Here is a 26,474-nt window from a genome sequence, read left to right as displayed (position 1 = left end):
TTACCTAAACTGGGCTTTAAAAAGAAAGAAAAATAATCTAACAAGAGTATAGACTATTTTTGTACCAATACAGAGCATTCATGTTGACCACCCGCTACACGGTAATCTCAAAATTAGTTCCCTGAGATTCTGAAAACCTAGTATAGTGGGTATTACTATGCACTACATACACCTAAGATCAGGTGGTATATGAGGCAGAAATCATATTCTACCACCCTGCTCTTTCCTTTTTTCTTCTTTTCCTAATTTGTTGCATCACATCTCCATTTAGACTACTGTATAAACTGTTTGGTGCATGGACTAGGTCTTTGCTAATTTCTACGAAGGTACCTAGCACACTTTTGGATGCTCAAAAATAAAAATTAATAATTATTAGCTTCTGTAAGTGACACTACATGTCTAAGACTTTAGCACCCTGAAGCACAAATGAGTAAGATTAGAAGGAAGGGGAAAAAGAGCTGGCTAGAGAGCATATATCCCCCACATGATCATTACAGACTTACTGTCTTTTCAAAGCCTGCAATATTTTGCTGAAGAATCAGCCAGCCACAGGGGTATTTGTTACTTACACCTCTCCAGTATACAGCTTATTTACATATTCAGTGCATTTTTTAAGCCTGTAACAAAGCTAATCCCATGTAAGTTTGGTGTTGTCATACTCCTATTTAAATACTCAAATTAAAAATAAAGAGTAAACTAATCCGATGGCGCTGTGAGCAAGGTCATGCAGTGATATATTTTTACTTTACTTTTAATACTAACCATGGTCTGTCCTACTTTCTTTGCCCTGAAACATGGTCATTGCTTCTAGATTCAGTGCACACACACCACGCATAAAGGCTTTTTTCATGGTGCCTTCATACTGTTCCCTTTCACTATGCAGTCTCAGGATATCAGCTTTTGCCTCTTCCAGAGCAACATTTAACTACAATAAAGAGATAAAAAACAAAGAATTATTTTTATACACCTGTGAATACACAAAACCACCATATTATTTGTTCAGCTTTAAAAAGCCACTTTACTAATTTCTCAGTGTAATATTATCCCTCCATGTCTTCGTTGTTTTAGAAATAAGATTAAATATAGATCTTTCAAACACCATTCTTTGGATACCTCAGACTAGAGTGTGTGTACATGGCAAGGATGGAAACCACAGGCACTACCATACCCAAACAGACTAACAGTCTGTGTAGTCCAGTATTCTGTCCCAACCATGATTAAAACCAGGAACTTCCAGGTCAAATCCTTGTAATGCATTTAACTGTGCTATACAATATTGTGGTGTGGCAGGGGGAAACACAGCAAAACAAACACTTCTTCCTGACCCCACCTAGAGATGAGCCTAACCGTATCTTAGAATTTTATCTTTGCTCCTGTAATGTAACTCCAGCTGTTATTCTTATTAGTATGAAAGGCCATACTTCCATGAACTTCCTTGACTGCATCCACAAATACATCTATCATTTTTACAACCATTTGCAAAGCACGAGGTCTGTGGTGGTGAGGGACAGATTAAGTTATACATGCACAAAGCAAGGGATTCTGATATTTTTCCTTAAGTTATATTTTCAAAATTAACTGTGTTTTCGGGCAGGATTTCAAAAGCATCCAAGTGTCTTAGGAGCACAAGTCCTCTTTCACTGTGCTTTTTAATTCCTTTAAATTGTAACAATCTTGAAAAGTAACATCACAGTGATCTGATGGGTGATGGCTACTTTAGCTTAAATTTTCACACATCTTCATTAGGATGATGTTGAGGGTTGTAGGGAAAATATTTTTATCAACTTTTAACAGAAAAACGGTTATTATATAAAGATTTCTGTTCATACAAATATGATAGACGTGCTCATTCACAATCATAATCTTGCATTTCTATAGGACCTTCCATGAGAGGATCCAAAAGACTTTACAAACATTAATGAATTAAGACTTACAAATACCACTGTTAAGTAGGAATGTGTCATCCCCTTTTTGTGGGCAGACAAAAGGAGCCAACAGATAAGTTAAGTGACTCATCTAATTTCAAACATAGGTTCCAATTTTCTTCTCTGGCATAAGTGTTGAATAACTTTACTTATATTGGTATACAACTAGCTTAAGTGACAGGTGACTCAGGCCTAGAAAGTTGGAATCTATAGCAGAGCTACCTACATAACCCAGATCTCCCGATTCCCAGTTCTGCAATTAGGAAAGGTTTCCTGGCACTCTGAAGAAAAGCAATGCATTTATTTAAAAAAGTTTGTTTAGTTTGTTTAAGAGGCACTTAAAAAAAAAAAAAAAAAAAGACAGAAAACCCTTACCTCTGCAATTTTAGCTTCATAATCCTTGGAAAGCTGAACACAGACTTCCTCAGCCCTTAACTGACAGGCTTTTGCTACTTTCTCTTTCCATCTTGCTTCACTAAGAGAGCGCCAAGCTGCCCAAACCCTCTTCATCAAAGCTATCTGGAACTGTCTGTCCGCCAGTCTATTTGCATATGCCTTAAATAGTAAAATATTACTAAATTATATGTTTCCTATTTCTTTAATGAGCACTATGATCATTAAAGAGAATATAGTCAATTGTTTTGCAACATTACATAGATTATAGCATAAGAGATTATACGAAATATTGTAGTTTATACTTTGTTTAAATATATTTTAGCTGACACACCACCACACATACTGCTGCCACTTTAGAAGTGCAAGGTACTTGTATGGAGTTAGTGTAGGAACCGCATAGCATCTGCAGGCACAATGGTAGCTAGGGAGTCACATGTACCAGATAGTTTTAAAATCGAGTGTTTATTTATTTATTTTTACACACACACACACACACACACACACTTTGAATGCTTAAAAGATTTGTACCTTTTTAAATAAAATCAAATTATATTTTCAAGTACCCAACACTCAAAATATTTTCTAAAATGGTAACAGTAGATCCACTTATCCAGTCCATCTGTGAGATTAAAAGAAAAGGAACAAGCTGAAGAAGGGCTGAGTAGCCAAAAGATGTCCACATCAGCCTCACAGCTACCAGTAAACTTTAGGTGGGAAGGGAGGAGAGAGAAAATGCTCCTCCCTTCCAGCAGCCAAAGGGGTTTTGTGTGATGAGGAGCTTCAGACTTCTCAGACACCATTCAAAACCTTAATGAAAAATGGAACCCAGTAAGTCCTTACTGACAGCTTGGAGTGAGAGGGATTTGGGAATTGACCCTGGACAGTGGGGCCCTCCATCTTTCACATCAGTAATTGGCTAGTAGGTTTAGTTAGCTATCAGACCTTCCAAGATCTGAGAGTGCAGCTGACAGATGTTTTAGGGCTGAGGAAGAAGTGTGGAGACACAAAATATAGGGGAGGGGAGGACAACAACACAGACCTTAACTGCAAAACCAGCACCAAAATCAAATGGTGATAAGTGATGTATTTTTCACATTTCACACAAAAGCAATGGCTTCTGTGACAGGATTTTAGACTGAACACTTTTATTCACGCTGCTGCAGACAGTGGGAAGATATCATCCTAACTAATATAGGTGGTAATTTACACTGATCAGCTATCAGCATATCCTTCTAATTAGTGATAAAAAAGGACATAATTTTGATTCACTTGCCCTACCATAATTATTTCTCTAAGTACAGTGTAATATTCTCTTTTGAACTGATGCTCTTTAACTTATTCAATATTTTGTCACATACATCAAAATAGAAAAATTGTAATTTCTTCTGATTGTAACAAGAGCTGCAGTAACTAACCCTTTTCAGTTCAGAGGCTTATCTACTATCACATCTTCTGTTTTCCACACATACCTCTTGTCTGGCCTCCACGTGCTGAATCCGCCACCGTGTAAATTTTTTCATTAGCTCTATCCTCTCCTTTTGTTTGTCTATCGCATGGGACAAGTTAGTGATTACCTACCAAAATATTTATTAAACAGAATGTTTAGATAGATATTTTTATGCTCTTTGGGGAATGAATGGAAGTTTACTACCTGGACAGGGACGCCCAGAGGAGGCGGAAAGTGGGGCAATTTGCCCCAGGCCCCACAGGGGCCCCACGAGCCCTGACCAGGCGGCGGTCCGGGTCTTCAGCGGCTTTTAGATGGCGGGAGGCCCTTCAGTGCTGGCAAAGACACGGAGTGACTGAAGGGCCTCCCGCCGCCGAAATGCCCTGCGAGCCCTGGCCCGGTGGTGGTCCAGGTCTTTGGCTGTGGGGGGCCCTTCAGTCACTCCACTGAATGGCACTCCACTCCATGCCAGTCTTCGGTGGCATTTCGGTGTGGGGCCCTTCAGTGCCGGCAAAGACATGGAGCGATTGAAGGGTCCACCGCCACCGAAGACCCAGACCGCCAACGGGTGAGTACAAGCTCTGCAGCTCCCCCGCTTTGCCCCAGGCCCCCTGAATCCTCTGGGCAACCCTGTACCTGGATGAGTTTTTATCATTTTAAAAAAATACTTCTAACAAGCTTTCTACTGTGTCTTTTCCTTAAAAGAAGAACAATAATTTAAAGTTCAAATCAGGACTAAAATTAACTCGACTTCATCATTCAATGACATTGCTACACTCAAGGAAGGTTTTACACTGTGTACTTATCAGAATTAAACTGGTTATTTTCTACTACATCTGCAAACTTATGTCATGAATGCTACACTGTGGCATCACTTAATTAAGAGGAAGCAAAGATTTAGAAGAATACACAAACTTTTAATTACTCACAAAAACACCACAACTCAGCAGATCAGAAACAATGATGATTTGTATTATTGAAAGTTTGACATACAGATAATATACTTGCCTACCTCACAGAAGAATTATGGAAATTTGTATCAGAAAAGATATACTGAAAGTGTAAATATATGTAGTAACTCAGTGGTTCCCAAATTTTTACTTAGGTGATACACCAACAGCATTTGATCGTGTTTTGTTTTGCAATCCACCTAGGGTCCAAATTCAGGGCCAAACCTCATTAGTGCTGCAACTACATGCACCAGGTTGTAACGCTCAGAGTAGTGAGCCAGGGCAAGTCCCACAGGACAGGAGCTTCCACTGTGGGGTGTGAGTGCAAGGTGGGATTGCTTTCCATGGCCCCAGGCCTCCGCACCAGACCGCATGACCCATCTTGGAACTGTTTAATAATTGGGCTGATAAATTTACCCTAACTGTGAGCTTAAGATATGAAAGTTCATAAGATGTTACAATACCTACAACAACAAATGTTTATTGAAAGCACCCTGACCTACTTTCTATCACGAATATTATAAACAGGTGCAACGGAACCAGACAAAAAAATCCCTCAAGTTAGTCCAAATAGGAAGGCCAAGTTGATATGATTCATGGACTATGCTGAAATCATGCTTGGTTAAAAACAAAACATGTGGAATTGAAAATTAATGAACCAAAATTGGGGTGTCAAATATTAGGGCTAAGTGGTGGACAAAATAATGAGGGAATGGGCTACCATCCCTCACTATATTTTTGGATCCTTAAAGGAAAAAGAGTTGGAGGAAAAATGGAAGAACAGATAGATAGAAGCTACTTAAGCAAGCTTCACCATCATGGCTGCTACCCTGCATCATCTCCTCAGACCATGGGTCTTCGTCATCCTAGTCTTGAGGGATGTCCTAACCAGAACAAGCCAGAGAGAGAGAGATCCAAATGACATCGCCACCTCTACCAGCTCCAGCTTAATCTCAACCACCACCTGAGATGAAATGGGATCAGACTTCAAACAGCAACAGCTCCAGCCCATCTCAACTAACGTCTTCTCTTTCCCCCAAAAAGGATCATTGTTACCATCTTTGATAACATTTAAGAGACAGTCAAACAAAGGGGGTTTTCCTTCTAAAACTCTCTCCAGCTAAAGGGAATGGGAACAATAACTGTTAATTGAAAGCCTCACTTAATACTTCACATTTCAAAAGCTTTAATTGTTTTTCCTTCTTTTCTGTATCTGTAATAAAGATTAAAATGTACTAAGCAGGTACAGGTCTCTATATACCAAAACCCAGACCTTGTTTAACACTATTTAATGCTGGACAGTAACTGTTATGTTAACACTTGGCCCACTTATTTCATCTAAATAATACAGCAGGACCCACCACTTGGGAAACACTGTGCTATTAAAAATTTGCTACTTAAAGTACCACTTTGGAGGAGAGAATTAGAATTCAAAATGACCTTGATAAGTTGGAAACTTGTTGGAAACCAACAAGATTAAATTCAGTAAAGACAAAGTACTACACTGAGGAAGGAAAAATAAAATGCACAACTACAAAATGAGGATAACTGGTTATGCAGAAAAAGATTTGAGGTGTTAGTGGATCATAAATTAAATATAAGCCAAAAATATGACGCGGGTGCAAAAAAAGCAAATATTCTGGAGTTTATTAACAGGAGCATCAAATGCAAGACATGGGAGGTGGTTGTTCCGCTCCACTTGACAATGGTAAGGCCTCACCTGGAGTATTGTGTCCAATTTTGGGAGGCATACTAAGAAAGATATGGAAAATCTTTCTATCTGTAAGGCTAGTCAAGTACTGGGACAGGTTTCCAAAGGAGGCTGAGGAATTCTCATCATTGGAGGGTTTTAAGAATACACAAACCCTGTCAGGGATGGTCTGGTATACTTGGTCCTGCCTTGGTATGGACTTGAAGATCTCTCAAGGTTCCTTCCAGTCCTACATTTCTGATTCATTCCATTAATGTACATTTATCATAGAAGTAATGGACCAGAATTGCTTTGTAATCAAAGCAGCTACCTAGCTACTAGTGCCGTATTCCTATACCTCCATGCAGAATTTAACTCATGCTGTAGTGGTTGTAGTTTGCAGAAGTAACATTTAAGAAAATTATGCTGTTTGAGGAAAGTTAAGTTTAGCTCAAAAATACTAAAGGCAGCAATAGTAAAAGCCTATTTGAAATATCTTAAGTAAGGCTGATCCTTCTTTAGTTTTTAAACATTAGCAATTCATATGTTGTATTTTGTGAAATCTACTTTGGTTAAGCTGCTTTGTTCTGCCTGGGTGTCATGGCTATTAATAAACTTTTTGCTGTTTTAGTGTAAATGCTGAACTGATGTACCATTACAAGGCAATCTTCATGAAGTGTTTACAGGTCAATTAGAAAACAAAACCATTTTTGCATATATTTGATTTTCATGTTGGTAATATTTTTGTCTGTTACTGTGTTTACAGTGGCACATATAGCCACAACCAACTACTTAAAACTGTACAAGTTTAAGGCAGCTGATGTAAATGAAAAACATTAAATACTTCTTGCTATTAAGATAGAAAGTCAGTGATAGATCTTTGTAAGATTTCTAAGACTAGAGCAAAAACCTAAATTATGAACAATTTTTATTTATGAAAGTGGTTTACTACTTGAAGCCTAAGACTTTGTCAATCTTGTTAGGGGAAAGGTTAAAGCAGTGAACAATTTAGGTCAATTTCTAAAAAGGCCTATGCACCAATATTTTAGAATTCATTCCACCAAATCATGCACTTAAGTGAGGAAGCAGAAGAACACTCATCTACAGCTACATCAAAATATGCCATTGTCATTACACAATTAGCTCCATAAAGGATAGTGATAGATGTGATTTGGTGAGGAAGAGTTTGTCTTGTGGGGATAGAGGTGTTAATATTGTAAATGCATCACCAACAATTATACATTCACATTAGTGCTATACAAGTATAATTTTTGCACTGAATTACTCCATCTGGAACTAAATATATCAAAACGGAACACACTGGAAAAATTGTGAGCCTGACTGCAAGCAAGTGAAATTTCATTGGCAAATATGGAATTTGTATGCAGTTGCAGCAATTGAATGTACATGGTCTGTGTAACTGGACTCTGTGTATGTTCAGTGAACAGGGGGAGTGTACTTCTACTCTTTCTACGTAATGTCTTTCAATGGGTGTTTGTGAATATAGCTTGAACAGTATTTTCAAAATAAACTGTTAAAATTCAAAATTCAGCTGAAGTGTTCTCAAGTGAAGGTTTTAAATGCTATTATGTAGAAGAGGGGATTAAAGTGGTTTATGATTGCAAGGTTCCCACGATTCCTACTCTTTTATACTTAGGCCTGGTCTACACTACACGTTTAAACCGATTTTAGCAGCGTTAAACCGATTTAACGCTGTACACTACGAGGCCCTTTATATACCCGACGAGAGAAGTAGCGCTAAAATCGGTACTACCATATCGGATTAGGGTTAGTGTGGCCGCAAATCGACGGTATTGGCCTCCGGGCGGTATCCCACAGTGCACCACTGTGACCGCTCTGGACAGCACTCTCAGCTCGGACGCAGTGGCCAGGTAAACAGGAAGAGCCCCGCAAAATTTTGATTATCATTTCCTGTTTGCCCAGCGTGGATTTCTGATCAGCAATGCAGTCCCAAATCCAAAAAGAGCTCCAGCATGGACCGTACGGGAGATACTGAATCTGATTGCTGTGTGGGGAAACAAATCTGTTCTATCAAAGCTCCGTTACAGAAGACGAAATGCCAAAGCGTTTGAAAAAAAAAATCTACAGGCTACACAGTACTGCGTGACAAGCGTAACAGGAAGCCAGAGACTCAAATGGATGCTCATGGAGGGGGGGAAGGGGTACTGAGGACTCCAGCTATCCCACAGTCCCCAGCAGTGTCCGAAAAGTATTTGCATTCTTGGCTGAGCTCCCACTGCCTGTAGGTTCAAACACATTGTCCGGCATGGTTCAGGGAATATCTCGTCAATTTACTCCCCCGCCCACGTGAAAGAAAAGGGAAAGAAATCATTTCTTGACTTCTTTCAATGTCACCCTATGTCTACTGAATGCTGCTGCTAGACGCGATGCTGCAGCAGTGAAGAGCAGTATCCACTCCTCTCCCCTCCCCGGTGGCAGATGGTGCAATAGGACTGGTAACCGTCCTTCTTATCAACCCGTGAGTGCTCCTGGCTGGGTTTAGGTGAGGCTGGCCGGGGGCGCCTGGGTGAAAATAGGAATGACTCCCGGTCATTCCCAGTAGATGGTACAGAACGGCTGGTAACCGTCTTCATCATAGCAACTGGGGGCTGAGCTTCAATCAGCCCCTTCCCTTTCATGTGATAAGAAAAGATTCTGTACTGTCTGGACTATCATAGCACCGGGAGGCTGCCTCCCCCTCATTTTATGTCACTAAAAACTCAGTGTTTCTTATTCCTGCATTCTTTATTACTTCATGACACAAATGGGGGGGACACTGCCACGGTAGCCCAGGAAGGTTGAGGGAGAAGGGAAGCAACGGGTGGGGTTGTTGCAGGGGCACCCCCCGTGAATGGCATGTAGCTCATCATTTCTGTGGGATCTGACACAGAGCAGCTGTACTCTCTAATACACGGCTTCTCTAGTACATTTGCCCCATATTCTAGGCAGGACTGACTATTTTTAGAAACCATAAAGGAGGGATTGATTCGGGGAGTCATTCCCAGTTTTGCTTTTGCGCTCCCGGCCGATCTCAGCCAGGGGCAACTATGATAGCAGCAGACAGCACAGAAGGACAGGTAACCGTCATCTCATTGCCAAATTACACTGGCAGCAGACGGTACAGAACGACTGGTAACCATCTCTGCTATCATGCAAAAGCAAATGAATGCTGCTGTGTAGCGCTGGAGTATCGCCTCTGTCCGCGGCATCCAGTAAACATACGGTGACTGTAAAAAAAAAAAAGAGGTGAACGGGCTCCATGGTTGCTGTGCTATGGCGTCTGCCAGGGCAATCCAGGGAAAAATGGCGCGAAATGATTGTCTGCCGTTTCCTTCCTCTGGGAAAGCATGACTGACGACATTTACCCAGAATCACCCGCGACAATGATTTTTGCCCCATCAGCCGCTGAGCTATCAACCCAGAATTCTAAGGGGCAGGGGAGACTGCGGGAACTATGGGATAGCTATGGAATAGCTACCCACAGTGCAACGCTCCGGAAATCGACGCTAGCCTCGGACCATGGACGCACTCCGCCGAATTAATGTGCTTAGTGTGGCCGCATGCACTCGACTTTATACAATCTGTTTTATAAAACCGGTTTATGTAAAATCGGAATAATCCCATAGTGTAGACGTACCCTTATTTGTGTAATACTAGTTGAATTCAAGACAATTGGTGTAGGTGCTGCAAGGAAAATATTACTCTAAGAGCACAGAACCATAGTGCTCATTTTATATCAGATCATGCTAAAATAAAAAACGCTCCCTAAATATGTAAGAGATTTCTTCCCATTTGGAAGATTATGTGGAAATCCATCCAATATACACAAAAAAATTAATTAACGCCTTTAAACCAACTTTGTTGTAAGGGATGAGGTAAGTGGAAGTGATCTGTAATTACTAATCCAAAACAGTGTGAATTTCATGAAAGAGAAACCATGAATTAGGGACAATACAGTCAAGTTTCCATATTAGTATTAGAGAATGCACAGTAATTATGTGGTTTACTTATAATGTAGTTTAGGGGTCAGCAACCTCTGGCACGCGGCTTGCCAGGGTAAGCACCCTGGCAGGCCAGGCTAGTTTATTTATCTGCCGTGTCAGCAGGTTTGGCGGACCACGGCTCCCACTGGTTGCAGTTTGCCGTCCCAGGCCAATGAGGGCAGCAGGAAGTGGTGCGGGCCGAGGGACGTGCTGGCCGCGGCTTCCCGCCGCCCCCACTGGCCTGGGACGGCGAACTGCAGCCAGTGGGAGCCGCGATCAGCCGAACCTGCCAACGCAGCAGATAAACAAACTGGCCCGGCCCGCCAGGGTGCTTACCCTGGCGAGCCGCGTGCCAGAGGTTGCCGACCCATAATGTAGTTTGATTCTACAATTGCTAAAGTTCATCCTGAGTGGCTTGAAATACTCTGATGCTTCTTTTCTGACTAAGCAAGTAAGTTAGTGTATACATTACATTACCTGTTGCGAAAGTACAATTAAGAGAGAAAAAGATTCAAATCTCAGAGTTCTAAAAATAGAAGACAGAACGGAATAAGAAAACTGTTGTTACCTCATCCTTTCTGCCAATGGAGATTTCATAAGTATGTAGCAGCTCTCTGAGGTTCTCCATCTGATTGTTCAGCTGTCTCACATTTGCAGCATGTTTCTCTTTCTCTTGTCTCATTTCCAGCTTGTGATGTTCAATAAAAGTCATTTTCCATTTTCTGAGTTCAGTCAGAACATTTGTCTGAAAAGGGTAGCACTAATGAAACTTGGAAAATTATCCTCTCCAAGTCTTTTAATCCTAGGATGTATGGCAGCTAATCAGACATCAAAATTTACACTGAACCTTGCATGTACAACTTTGTTCAGTTAGCAGACACACTGAGACATTTAATTATGATAACTTAAATACATTAATTATTAGACTAAAAGCATGTAAAAGAGGAGGAGGAGAATCAAACCATGATCAATCTACTAAGAATATTTCATTTTGGTGCCACAACCAGTGACACTTGGAAAAGTACCTGTGCCATTTTAATCTATCCAGCGGAGCCAACAAGGGAGAGGAGAGGGGCAAAGCCTGGGGGTTGGGTAACTGAGCACTACTAAGAGGAAGCCACTCCTACAGGGTATCCAGCTCCACTCTGAGCCAAACTCAAAGGAGCCCAGCAGAGCCCCACTGATGTTACAAATTCCACTGAAAAAGGAGCTGCTCCTAACAAATCCAAAATGAATTTTCAGATGTTCAAAATATGACCCATTCTACTGTGACTGGAGTCTCATTCTGGTGTCAAGTGGGTGGAGCTTGCTTGCAGGTGGGAGCTGGAAGAATACAACTATTGCTTCACCAATTCCCATCTGATCTGTTTTTGATAGGCAGTTTTGATCCTGCCTGTGCACACCCACAGAGCTTGAAATTCAAGCTTTCTGGGACCACAGATACAGACACACTTATAGCTGCCACTCCATGAACAGAACTGATTCTTGGAGTATTTAGTGTTCACCAGTCAAAGGCAAGTAGATCATTAGTCCATCTCTGTGCCAGTCCAGTAGGTTTTCAACTGTTTCCCAATGTAGTTAGATTATATTGAGCAGATTACTATTGTGGCATTGGTAGAAGTACAGGAGAAAATATAAGGAGATTACATTTAGCACAAATTTAATACCTTAAGACTTCCACTCCAGAGATCAAGTATGCTTTCTATCTGGGTCACTTTTTCATCTGAAACACTTAACTCAGTCACTATAGTCTCTTCAATCTCTCTTGGACCAGATGAGGACCCTTGTGAAGAAGTCTCTCCCGAACGAACAGGGCAAAGTCCTTCCATGTCTGCCTGCGAAGGTCCCTTTACCGGTGTTAAAACTAAAAATAAAACAAAAAGATAAAAAGTTGATTCTTTGAAGGGTTTAGCTGTTGTATATTCAGCAGGCAAGTCAGAAGTTGGGTATACAAAAGGCCTATGTCGCCAGAAGTCTTCCTTCTCTATGCACGTAAACCCTATTCAAAAGTATGCCTCTAAGGGTATTTCCACACTGCATCTGGAAGCATGCATCCTAGCCTAGGCAGATAGACATACTAACTCTGCTCAGACCAGCGGCGAAAATAGCAGCGTACAGGGGGCAGCAAAAGTGGTAGCTTTGGTCAAGCCCCCCACCCCCGAGTACACACTCTTGCTCGGACATCCTAAGTATGTGCTTAGGCACCAAGCTACCCCCTTGTTACACTGCTACTTTTAGCATGCTACGTCCACTTGAGCTGGGAAGCACACTCCCAGCTTCAGTTTAGACATATCCTAAGGGATGCACACCTGTAAAACAGCAATTGGCTGATAAGTTTTACTCTCAAAAGAATGAACTATGCTTCCCAAGTCAAACTACTGTTCCCTTTAAAACCAGAAACTTTCAAGGTCATTTGTGCCAAAACATAGCACAAATGGTTTATGGACCAAGTGAATTTTCTAGTGTTGTGAAACTAGCTTTATAAGGAAGCAGAAAGTGTCCCTCCACTTGAAAGACTTCTTTCAGGAAATCATGTCAAGTGGAGTCCATTTAAATGTTACCCCCTCACCATTTTCTGAATTGTTTCCCCAGGTTTCATAATACAGCAGAACCCTGTTTATGTAATCCAATTGGGACCGGGGCCAGATTGGATAACATACAATCGAGATAAACCAGAGAATGGCAAAGTGTAATGCTGCAGTGCCATCTAGCACCATAGGACAAACACCACCACCGCAGCCCACCCTGCCTTCTGGACCTATGTGCACTGGTTTTCCGTTTAGAGCCAGATAATGGAGGGTCAGATAAATGGGGTTCTACTGTATCTACATTAGGCTGTAAGCGCCTCAGGGTGGGGAGCATTGTATGTTTGCAATGTACAGTGTACTTGTATTTATACATTCAGGTATGTATATGGCCCTCCTCACCCACCGGTATCAACATAAATAGCACTTCATAAATAAATGAAACATTACACTGGATTCTCTGTGCCTCAATTCCCCAGCTGTAAATGGAAGAAGTAATGCTACCTTTCCAATACCCTTTGACTTGATCGCCTATTATGATTTTTAACTCTTTGAGGCAGGCAGTATCTTACTATGTGTTTGTACCGTGCCTTAACACAATAGGTCCTAACTGAGAGTTGGGGCTCCAGATGCTACTGCAATACAGATAAATACATGCCAAGAAACTATTGGAGACAGACTGAAGATGAAATAGGACTGGACTTTACTTAATTCAGGAAAGGCAAATATGCTTATACACAAAGAACAACTAAAATATGCAACAGATCCCCCAAGTTGACAATATGAAGATGAATAATATTTTTAAGAGCAATTAGAAAGCATATCCATTGGAAAATTTCTGCTGTTAGTGTTATATTTAGAATTGTGATGTGGGAGATCCCCACACTAGCCCTGCAAGAACAGAATAGGGCCAGGTGGGCCCAATCAGCTAACTGACTGCAAAGAGGGGAGCTTTAGATTGGAGGCAGTTAGAAAGACTCACCTGTGCAGGAACAGGAAAGGCCTATAAAGACAGGTAGCAGGCTACAGACTGGGCTGCTAAGGAAATCAGGCAGCAGTCACTCCCTGGGGAGGGGAGGAGGGAAGAGATGGGGAACCAGAATGTAAGAATCAGTCCAGGGAAGGAGCAGCGAGGGCAGACAGAGGAAGCCTAGAACCACTGAGCTGAGGGTCCCTGGTTGGAACCCAGAGAAGAGGGCAGGCCTGGGTTTCCCTACTGCACATTGCATAGCATAGACCTGAGGCAGTGAATGGGCAAGCTGCCTAGGACTGCCGATGGACTGTACACTAGAAGGGGGAACGTGGCGGGACCTAGCTGGAGGGCTAGGTCACAAAGGACACACTGAGGATCCTGGAGCAAAAGAGGAGCTGCACACCAAAGGATGTCTACCTCTAGTGCTAATCCCCAGAGTGACCAAGGGGAGGCGTCAGTGTAGCAACAGTGGAGTACCCCCTGACAAGAACAAATTCTAAATTTTTAAAAAGGTATTAAAAAGCAGCCCTGGATAGAATGTCTCTTTTCTTGTACACAGGGCAAGGAGAAGTCTCACATATTTGTGTTTTATTTTAGTATTCAACCTTTCTGAGAATGTGTGTGTGTGTGTAGATAAAATTGCAAGATAATGTCGATTTTTGAAACTTAACATATTAAGGATGTCATGTAATTTAAAAGTTGAGATGTTATAATTATGATCTGGCTGGGGAATATCATTTGGATTCAAAATATTTAGTGTACTGGAAGAGTTTTTGCTAACTCTGAAAGGACCTATAGAAAGTCAGCATGGACAAGTAAAAAGGTAACATACACTGAACAGAAATATTTCATGGGGAGGAGAACACACAGTGACTATTATCAATGCAATGATCCATTTAAGTTGCAACTGCAGTGTGTGTGTGTGTGTGGGGGGGGGGGAATGCAAATAAGACAGCCAGGCTCTATTAAGGGAATAGAAAAAAGAATTACATCAGAACCTCAGACTTACGAACACCAGAGTTATAAACTAACCAGTCAACCACATATCTCATTTGGAACCAGAAGTATGCAATCAGGCAGCAACAGAGACAGGAAAAAAAAACAACCCTAAAACAAGTACAGTACTATTAAATGTAAAATACTAAAAAAAGGAAGGGAAAGCAACATTTTAATTCCGCACAGTAAAGTTTCAAAGCTTTATTAAGTAAGTGTTCAGTTGTAAACTTCTGAAGAACAACTATAACGTTTTGTTCAGAGTCATGAACATTTCAGAATTACAAACAACTTCCATTCCCAAGGTGTTTGTGTGACAAAGTGGGAATGTTCTTGATGTGTTCTTTGAATGCTGAGTGGGGAGTGTTGACCTGGGAAGGTTGCAGGGGAGTTTTGAGGGGACTGTCTGCATTGGGGAAGAGAGGATACCTGAGCATGTAACATGAGAACCCAGGAGGGGGAGTTGGAGGCCAGGTAACACCTCTGCTGAGGAAACTGGACAAAGGACACAAAAGCTGGGGGAGACAGCTGGAGGGAGTTTCAGTTTGGAGCTGATTGGGAAATGGAGAGGAGCACCCCGACAGGGCTTGGGCTTCCCAAGGGGGCTGTGGCCTGCCTGGGGCCCCCAGATGGACCTAACTAAAGGGGATCCTGTTGTCTGTACCGGCAAGACCTGTTTTGGACTGTGTTCTGTCGTCTAAATAAACCTTCTGTTTTACCGGCTGGCTGAGAGTCACGGTGAATCGCAGGAATGGAGCCACCTGCACACTTACCCCTCAAACAAGGCTGTGTTCTGTACGATATGTAAGAGCTGCAATTCCAACTGCCCTCAAGTTCAAAATCTAGTGGGGAAAAAAATCCTCCAAAAATTAGGGGAAGTTGGGTATAAGAATACCGAGAACTCCAGCCATTTAATATTATATACAGCATAGGTGTACACTTCCCCCCTTTGCAGGCAGTTAAAAAAAGTTAGTAAAATTCTCAAGACAGGGTTTTATGTCATAACACAGCAATAGATAAAGACCAAATGGGAGCAGAGCAGTGCAAGAATTTTTGTTGAAGATTCCCCTTGCTATTTGCTCACCTTTAGTCTTCTGAAACGCCACTGGCGCTCAGAATGATAAGCTCTCTAGGGTAAACCAGGCACAGACATTTTCAGAACTGGGTTAAGATGACACTGGAGTAAAACCCTCTGACTGGGCTTTCCTAGCACTGGTAGTTCGCTGGTGCTAAATCAACAGTGGGAGAACATCTGAAAATACCTAACATATAGACAAAGGCTACGAACAAGTAGGATAATTTCCAAAAGAGTTTGGCCCTATTCAAGGTATTGAAATATGTCTTAAGTCTCTTAGCTTATGATAAAGAAAAACTCAGAGAACTAAAAAATAGTAGCAGCTTAGGTACAAGTGATAATAACTTGATCATATTTATAATATGCAAGCAGAATAAAGCCCAGACCAGTAATATACGGTATATATATACACTTGTTGTTAATATAGCCAATTTCACAAAGCTGAAAACAATTATGAGCCAAATCCTCTGAAGAAGAATTTAAATCTGAAAAAATGTGAGTAAGCGGGAATCACCTAACACTCTATTAGATGCATGCCCCCTCACCCTTGCTTCCCCCTCAAAAAAAAATCACAAATCACAATCAAGGGAGAAGGCTGTTCTCATTTAAAAAAAATAACCTGGTTCAGAGGGGAAGTGAAGGCAGTTGTAAAATAAATATATATAAAAATATATGAAAAAAAGAGGAAGTTGATAGTGATGAATATAAATCAGAAGTTAGGAATTGTAGAAAATTGAAAAAGGAAGCCTAGCAGACAAAGACAAAAGAAGTTTTTGAAATACATTAGCAACAAAAAGAACCCCAACAATGGTATTGGTCCATTACTATATGGAAATGGTAGAATCATAAATAATAATAATGCAGAAAAGTCAGAAGGGTTTAATAAATATTTGTCCTACATTTTTTTGGGGAAAAGCAGATCATCATCATCACCATATGGTGAGAATATATCCTCTTCCTATTCCACTAGTATATCTGCAGGATGGTAAACAGATGCTAGTAGAGTTAGACATTTTAAAATCAGTTGGTTTGGATAACTTGCATTCAAGAGTTTTTAGAGAGCTGGCTGAGGAGCTCAGACTCTTAATTTGATTTTCAGTAAGCCTTGGAGCACTGGGGAAGTTCCAGAAGACTGGAAGAAAGCTAATGTTGTGCGAATTTTTTTAAAAGGTTAAAAAGGATGACCGAGGTAATTATAGGTCTTTCAGTCCAACACTGATTCTGGACAAGATAATGGAGCAGCTGATACCAGACTCGATTAATACAGAACTAAAGGAGGGTAATGTAATTAATGCAAATTGCACAGGTTCATGGAAAACCGATCCTGTCAAACTAACTTAATTTTTTTGGGATGGGATGACCAGTTTGGCTGATAGAAATAATAGTTTTCATATAATATACTTAGACTCCTGTAAGGCATTTGACTTGGTACTCTATGACATTTTGATTTAAAAAACTAGAATATATAATGAACGTGTGGGCACCTTTAATGGATTAAAACTGGCTAACTGATTTGTCTTAACGTAACCGTAAATGGGGAACCATCTTTAAGCAAGTCTATTTCCAACGGGGTCCAGCAAAGATCTGTTTTTGGTCCTACTCTATTTAACATTTTTATCAAATGATGTGGAGGAAAACAAAAATCACTGATAAAGTTTACAGATGACACAAAAATTGGGGGAGTGGTAAATAATGAACAGGACAGGTCAGTGACTCAGAGCAATCCGGAATACCTGGTAAACTGAACGCAAGCAAACAATATGTTTTATAACATGGTGAAATGTAAATCTGTACATCTAGGAACAAAGAATGTAGGCTATACTTATAGGATGGAGGACTCTATTTTGGGAAGCAGTGACCCTGAAAAGAATTTGGAGTGATGGAGGATAAAGCACCTGAACACGAGCGCTAACTGTGATGCTGTGGCCAGAAGGGCTGATGCGATCCTTGGATGTATAAACAGGGGAATTTCGAGTAGGAATAAGGTTATTTTTACCTCTATATTTGGCACTGGTGTGACTGCTGCTGGAATATTGTTTCTAGTTCCAGTGTCAGAAATTCAAGAAGGATGTTGAAAAACTGGAGAGGATTCAGGAAGACCCATGAGAATGATTAAAGAATTAGAAAACATGCCTTACAGTGATAAGCTAAATAGATTGAGCTCCTTGAGTCTAACAAAGAGATGGTTAAGGAGTGACTTGATTAGCCTATAAGTACCTCCCTGTGGAACAAATATTTAATAATGAGTTCTTCACGCTAGCTGAGAAATTTATAACACAATCAATGGCTAGAAGTTGAACCTACACAAATTCAGACAGGAAATAAGGCACACATTTTTGATAGTGTGAGTAATTAACTTGGAACAATTTACCAAGGGTCATGGTGGATTCTCCATCACTGAATTTTTAAATCAAAATTGGATGTTTTTCTAAGAGAGACGTTTTAGAAATTGTTTTAGGAAAGTTCTATGGCCTGTGTTATATGGGGTCAGACTACGTGATCCTAATGGTTCCTTCTGGCCTTGGAATCTATATAGTCTTGCTTCTCCACATAAACTGCATGGGAATAGAAAGGTTGTCAGGTTAATAAATCAGAAGGCTTTCCAGGGGAAAGATATAATGTCAGCTTATGTTGTGGGTTGTTTTTAAAAAGATCTATGAAAGGAGGATCAACAAGCACCAAAAATAAGTGAAATGTATCAGTTGAAATAACCACAAACTTTAGAGATGGTATGAGAAATAGTTCCCAGCAGACTCTAATAGTGGAAAGTTGAGTCTAGTAAGAGTTATGCTTAAGTCTGCTGAGGCGGAGGAATTCCATATCCAAGTGTAAAGATAAATCATCCCCTTAAGGAATCATTTAACTGTACAATGTACAGAAATTGAAGATCCTTTAATTGGGTGGGGGTGATGGGTGAACTGCTACTCAACAAATGAGCCTAAATCATTGCAACAGACAAACCATACATCTTCAGAGGTATTAAATGATCCAGGATAAATTGAATGGAGCATAGCTGAGACGCTACATTTTGCCTATAGCTCACCTAGAAAAATATTTCCATTTTAAGTTCAGAACAAATTACTATCAAATCATGAACTCAAAAGTTTTTTAAATTACACAAAAAAATGTTAGTTCACTACCAATGAGGACTGAAGAGAAGTAAAGGTGAATCTTTTTTCTCTAAAGAACCTAAAGTTTCTTTAGTTGCTCAGGTTCTATGTTTAGACAGCAAGAATACCCACTCAAACTAAAGCAGGGCTTCTAATTCAATTCTACACTGTTAAGCACTCAGGTACAGAGTTGATGAGCACAGTAAAAAAAACAACTTTAAATAGTCAGGTTATAAATCGTGACATGAGAAACACAGAATCCTGAGTGCTGACCATGGGTGTAAGATTATTTTTAATCTATGAACATTTTTAGAAGGATAGCTTGCAGGGAGAAAACATCTCTCAGTTTCTTATTTGGTTATTAAGCTTGTCCTTCACAAGGTTTTGGCTGTTTTATACTAGAAATACCAGTGTAACCAGTCTGTTTTGCCTGACTGAAAATAAATGCATATTTGTGGTGTATATAGTAGCTTTAAAGATTCTCAGTATTCTCTTCAGACAGACAGCCTGTTGAGTTTCCTATAATACACTCTGCAAAAAAGTAGGAGCAATCAAATAAACTGCTGCTGTCTATGGGCTTTGATTCTGTTACCTTTACTTATACCAAGTATTATCATACTCCATAAATAATCCTGTTAAGAGCAAGGTACTGAACTTGAAGAGGATGTCAGCATCGCGCACAACATTTGTTCAATTCTGAAGAAAATAATACGATGAACCAAAAAAACTGTATCTGTCATAAACAGATAGTTACGGGTTAATGTCTCTTTTTCCTGTAAAGGGTTAAGAAGCTCAGTAAACCTGGCTGACACCTGACTAGAGGACCAATCGGGGGACAAGATACTTTCAAATCTTGGTGGAGGGAAGTCTTTGTTTGTGCTGTTTTTTTGTTCATTGTTCGCTCTTAGGGCTAAGAGGGACCAGACGTGCACCCTAGGTTTCCCCAATCTTTCTGAGACAGTCTCATGTTCAAAATAGTAAGTACCAGCTAGAAAAGGCGGATTAGACTTATGTTTGTTTTCTTAACTCGTGAATGTGTATTTTGCTGGAAGTGTTTTTACCTCTGTTTGCTGTAACTTGAATTTCAGGCTAAGTGGGGGGGGGAAGTCCCTCTAGTCTATATGAGCTGAAAACCCTGTAAACATTTTCCATCCTAATTTTACAAGAGATAATTTTTACTTTTTTCTCTTTAATTAAAAGCTCTCTTTAAGAATCTGATTGATTTTTTTCCTTGTTTAAGACCCAAGGGGATTGGGTCTGAACTCACCAGGGATTGGTGGGGGGAAAGGAGTGGGGGGAAGGTTAATTCCTCTCTGTTTAAAGATCCAAGGAGTTTGGATCAGTGTAGTCTCTCAGGGTAACCCAGGGAGGGGAAAGTCTGGGAGGGGGAAAGAAGGGGGAATGGTTTATTTCTCCTTGTTTTAAGACCGAAGGGTTTTGGGTCTTGGGTTCCCCAGGGAAGGTTTTGGGGGAACAGAAAGTGTGCCAAACACTATATTTTGGCTGGTGGCGGCGCTATCAGATCTAAGCTAGGAATTAAGCTTAGAAGGGTACATGCAGGTCCTCACTTTTAGGACGCTAAAGTTCAAATGAGAAAAAATACCTTGACAGTATCTATGGAGACTGATTTCAATGTAGCTGGAATTGAAATCTCCAGTTAACACCAGCAGTATTTTTGGACTGGGATTTGCGAGGTAATATTGTTCCAAACTGGTACAAAAAATTGTGACTTTTCCCATTTACCTTCACAGGCTCAGCAACTTGTGGGTTTCCAGCAACTTGTTCTAGAACTGTCCTAGAATTCTAGAGTTTTACAATTGTGTTTGAATCCTATTGACTCACATCATCATGTTAATACTACCTAGCTCAGTCTTAGTGCTTTTTATCCATAGATATCAAAATGCTTTCCAATGGGGATGAGTCTCATTACCCCCATTTTACAGAAGGAGAAACTGAAAGATACATAAAACTAACCAATTGTAATTAATGTTTCCTCCACAAACTGCATTCTTTGTGCTGGGAGATTTGAAGCCCAGAGAAAAATTCTTTTGAATTCAAATAATTTGTATCATAGTGGATTCTATTCCCAAATGCATCTGCTCTCACTTTAGAAGGAGTTGGAGGACAACGTGGAACTCTATGACTAAGGATACAAATTGGTCACAGAGGTCATATATTCTGTGACTTTAACAGATCTGTGATTTCTTTGGCTCCAGTTGTCAGCACTGGGCATGTTACTGCTTATTACACAGCACTGACACACTTCCCATACAGGACACACAGGCTACGTCTACACTATTGCAGTAAGTCAACCTATGCTACACAACTCCAGCTACATGGATAATGTAGCTGGAGTTAACATATCTTAAGTGGAATTACCAAGGGGGGTCAACTGAAGAGCGATCTGCTGACAATTTGGCGGGTCTTTAGTAGACCCGCTAAATGGACCATCAGTGGATCGATCTCAGAGCGTTGATCCCAGCTGTAGTGTATATGTAGCCACAAACATTCTCATCACCTCTTCTCATCCCAGAGAGGTCACTTCATGCTCACTCACATAAGCTTCATATGCACAGAACTACAGAGACTGCATTTGAACCTATCCATGACAGCATTAATTTTTCTCAAAGATGAGTTTTCAAATTCCTTGTGTGTCTGCATTTCAGTATCACTTCCCACTCTTGTGCTCTTATCGGGGTAAAAACCTGCCTTCTACCCCTTCCCACAGAGGTTCTTAAGTTCAGAGAATCCACTGTGGTTGTGCTGCACTGGGGAGAAGTTTTGGACATGATGCACTAATGGCTCAGCTCAGAAGATGACTCAGCTCCTCTTATAAATGAACAAGCATTTCTTCAAGTGGCATGTGTGTGTTTGGAAGGGAGCAGGAGAGTAGCAGCAAGGGTGTTGCTGGCCAGAGTGGATGAATATGGCTTTCACTACACAGATTAAGTGGCCAAACCTCTGTGGAAGGAGAAGTACAAGGGACACAGCTGCTACTGCTGCCCTGAAAACATTGACTTATGGCCTGAAACATCCAAAGAACTGTTAAATTGTTACTACTTGAAAATTTAAAAAAAAACAAAAAAAGCCATTTTAAAAAATAAATTAATTAGTCAAACATTGTGTACACCCAGCAGATTCCTATTGATAAAAAATGCATTTTAATAAATGCTCTCCATGTTGGAGCATCTTTTCACATAAAGCAAAGCTTTGTGTCTTGTCTAATCTTATGATGCTTATCATTCTTCCTCAAACTGCTCTTACAAAAGCTCTCTAACATGAAAAGCTACATTCTTAGGAAAAGTTAGTACAGTATGTTATTAATAAGATGAAAGGGAAAATTATCCAAGGTACTTTGAAGTAATACATAGCACTGGTTTCTTAGGTTTAAAGTTGTCAGTTCAAAGACATCAGTGGAAGGGTATTAACAAGTGGCAATACTTGGTCATTGGCATCAGAGAAAATCATATATTCTCATGGATGTAAGTGAAAAGGAGACTCTTATTTTGGTGTCATTTGCTAGTATCTTCATTTCTTAAGAGAAGAACATATAATCTCATAGTACGTGTGATGCTGCAGTCTATATGATTTTATAAAAATGATAATGAATGAATATAATGTAACTGGAATATGCTTCATGCAAAAGGTTTCTTGTAAGGTATTATTACAAAGCTTATTGTCTACAGAGTGTGGTCATCTATTTGTATAAAGCTATCACTCTTGTATCTGAAACTAGAAATATGAAATATAACTCTGAGGGCCTATTGTAATTATGCAAACTGTGGACCATTAATGGTGGTTTGAAATCTTAATGGCTCTCATCAACCAGACAATTGACTGGATGGCTCTGTTTGCAGGCAAGCTTTCCTGTGAGTCAGGCTGGCAGGAATGAAGGCTTTGGGTCTTACAGTGACATGTGATCATGTCACATGAACTGGAATCCATCTTTAACCTGGTGCTTTTCCAGTAAGGGGGGGTGGAAACCCAGAGGGACAAAGGATTCCCACCTTATGCAAAAAAGATATATAAATGAGTGGAACAGAACAGAGAAAGGGACATCATGAAGAATCCCCTAGCTACCACCTGATCTGGAACAAGAGCTGTACCAGGGGAAAAAATTGTGCCCAGGCCTGGAAGGTGTCCAGTTTGAGGAAAAAACTTACTGATGCATCTCTGAGGGTGAGATTATCTGTATTCAGTTTGATTAGACATAGATTTGCGCATTTTATTTTATTTTGCTTGCTGACTTACTTCATTCTGTCTGTTACTACTTGGAACCACTTAAATCCTACTTTCTGTATTTAACAAAACCACTTTTTACTTATTAATTAACTCAGAGTATGTATTAATATCTGCGGGAGCAAACAACTGTGCATATCTCTCTATCAGTGTTATAGAGGGCGAACAATTTATGAATTTATCCTGTATAAGCTTTATACAGGGTAACACAGATATATTTAGGTTTAGATCCCATTGGGAGTTGGGCATCTGAGTGTTAAAGACAGGAACACTTCTGTTAGCTGCTTTCAGGGAAAGCTCCAGCTTTGGGGCAAGTAATTCAGACCCTGGGTCTTTGTTGGAGCAGATGGGAGCATCTGGCTCAGCAAGACAGGGTGCTGGGGTCCTGAGCTGGCAGGGAAGGTAGGGGTAGAAGTAGTCTGGCACATCAGGTGGCAGCTCCCGAGAAGGTTTCTGTGATCCAACCTGTCACAGTATGTATTTGAAAAAAAATTGAAAATACTTGTACTTAATGCGGACCACATCTTAATAGAGTGTGCTTTGTGGACCACCTCCCCTCCCACTCCATATTGCAAAATAGCCTTACAGAAACTATGGCAATCACCTACAGGAAAATGAAAACTATTTATGCATTTTTAGTTCTTTGTTGTGATTTAGTAACTAGAAATTAAGAAAACCACCAGCACCCTGTAACCAGTCAGTTTTCCACAAACCATCAGGAGTGCTCCACAGATAGTGGTTTTGGGATCCCCTGTTAGTAGAACTCCCTCCTTAGCTTATTTTCTAACTATTACACAAGGTAGATTTAAGCTAAAGTAAGATATAAAGCTGACAGTTTCTTTAAAAATGTCAAAATTCCCTACAAAACTTAAGATTAAACAAACAATGCTACAACTACATCACAACACTTATGTTTTGAACTCCAGAATAGCAGATATTTAGAAGAACGCTTTAATCACAGAGTTTTTTTCTTAAAGTAACCAAGTTTGCATATTATATCAGCTAGTGCAGTTCAAATTATGCACCAGATACTATCATCAGTATCACCAGCTACTCAGATAATAGTATCTATTTATGTTATGAAAATTCTCTTTATGCTCAAACATATAAACACATTTTCCCCCACACCACCACCACCGCTCCCCACACACTACCTGGAGTCTTAGGGTGATTGATGACTTCATCCATTAAACTCGAAAATCTGTCATGTGCTGTCAGTTCTGCAGCAGGCTCAGATTGCCTCAGGACACACGGTTCAAACTTTGGAGTCACTACGGCATAACGAAGCAGCTCTTCATATTCATCCTGTCACAACAGGATGATAAATAATTATACAGCTACTGTCATCGTTCTTAAACGCAAACACAGGAAGAAAAGAATGAAAATGGATATGTTAGCTTTTAAATGAGAGTTTTGTATCACATGGCAGAATAATAATTTTACTTATGTTTTCACGGCTCAGCTGCTTCCCTTCAATTTAATAGGGAGAGTTAATGATTTAGCTCCCTTTTATTTCCTATTTTAGAAAGCCCATACTATATTCTAGTTAATCCATTATAACGACTACACATTCTAAATAATTCTTTGCTAGCTGAACTAAAATTACAGATCTTATAGGAAGCACTCTAAATTCCTTTAAAAAACAGCATAAGAGTTGGACAAATTTTTCTTCAAATCACTTGCAGTAAGTTATCAGATGGCCTACTACTGCTTTTGCGCATCATTCTTATTGTATATGAAGAAATATAGTTTTATTCCTATCACAGAGATGCCAATGAGGAGTAAATCAGGTTTCAATGTTCGTACAATGAATATATTTGGGAGAAATTACAAATATGAGATTTGCTTGTTTAATGTCTTCCCGTCTAAATTTGATTTGATTATTCTCACCTACTTTAAAATATTTAACTTTTGTTGCATGTTACATTTATACCTTATTAGAATAACAAAGGCCAATCTAGCTTTTCACCACCATCACAACCTCCAGAACTTGGATTGTATAATTTTCAATGTGTGTTATTGTAGCATACTGGAAATGGATTGTATCCCTTGACATAGTATGCAAGCACCTCTAATGAAACTGCGTTCAGAAATCTGCTTTGTATTATAGCAACCCTGCGACACCACTATAGTTGAGGTTGCATCACAACTCCTATTTAAAGGTTGAGCTTTTTAAGTCCTCTAACAATGAAATGCTAAATTGGATTCCCTTGAAATTTGCTGTGACCAGAGTACAGTGAGATGTCAAGGAAATGAAAGCCCAACCAACAGCTCAAAGCTGTTAGTGAACTAACATAATCACTATTTACTCATATTATTCCTTCTATTTTCAAGGCACTACACAATACAAATGATAAATCAAGTTTCATAGCAACCCTGCATGATGAATTGGACAAGGATTAATTATTTGACCAAGGTTAATGCATCTGCTCAAAATCAGACAGCAAGAAGGTAGCAAGACACACATATGCAACATAGATGTTTTCATTTCGAGTCACTTGGTTTGGCCACACTCTCCTTCTCACTGTAATGCTGCTTAATATGTACATCCCAACCACTCAAAATATTCATACCAAACCGAAGGGAAAAGTAGAGTATGTAGACAGTCCTCTGAAGTTCTCATTTCTCTCAGTAAGACCCCATTAATTACTTGCAAGAACACATATGACGGTATATCCAAACTGATTCGACATGTAGTATCACAGAAGTATTGCTCATGTATCTAAAACAGTCACCAAATTTATAGCATGGAACTTTGCCATAGAAAGTTACAGGGCAATGCTGACAGAAAGGAAGTTTGTATTTTTTTTTTAATTGAAACAAGCAAAGAGCAATCCATGAGATTTAATGTGGACTATGAACATTTTAAGTGATTAACCAAAAGGCAATGCCTCTATCCTATTAAAAAAAATCAAAACAAAAAAAATCCAACCCTGTCACTGAAGTGCAGAGGTGGCCAGCAAATGTGAAGTATAAAAAAATCCCAAATAGTTTAATGTTCACGTAGATACAAAACGTTATCCCTTCCTTCCCCCACATGCTCTAAATATCACTCCAAAGCTATTTCAGTGCTGTACATCAACTACAAAATCCCACTGGAGCATAAAATTGGCTTCTAGAGGTAAAGTGCTAGAAACTGGAGGTCAG

At 40.0% G+C, this 26,474-nt stretch overlaps 1 protein-coding gene across 5 annotated transcripts in view; it reads right to left on the bottom strand.

Moving 5' to 3' along the window:
• POC5 (POC5 centriolar protein) overlaps nt 1-26,474 on the bottom strand; it is a 59,420-nt gene that overhangs the window by 7,517 nt on the left and 25,429 nt on the right. For 4 of the 5 annotated variants that reach the window (XM_050944596.1, XM_050944598.1, XM_050944601.1 and 1 more), the window contains 6 exons: nt 24,482-24,632; nt 12,080-12,276; nt 10,981-11,157; nt 3,791-3,895; nt 2,301-2,480; nt 763-925 (listed from right to left, as the gene is read on the bottom strand). In XM_050944596.1, coding sequence (XP_050800553.1) covers nt 763-925; nt 2,301-2,480; nt 3,791-3,895; nt 10,981-11,157; nt 12,080-12,276; nt 24,482-24,632 — 973 coding nt within the window. The remainder of the gene's footprint in view (nt 1-762; nt 926-2,300; nt 2,481-3,790; nt 3,896-10,980; nt 11,158-12,079; nt 12,277-24,481; nt 24,633-26,474) is intronic. The other variant, XM_050944600.1, reaches the window with a different exon arrangement.

Source organism: Gopherus flavomarginatus, chromosome 3, assembly GCF_025201925.1.
Source record: "Gopherus flavomarginatus isolate rGopFla2 chromosome 3, rGopFla2.mat.asm, whole genome shotgun sequence".
In the NCBI taxonomy this organism is placed as follows: domain Eukaryota; kingdom Metazoa; phylum Chordata; order Testudines; family Testudinidae; genus Gopherus; species Gopherus flavomarginatus.
The sequence above is the reverse complement of the archived record's forward strand: the minus strand, read 5'-3'. Positions and strand labels throughout refer to the sequence as shown.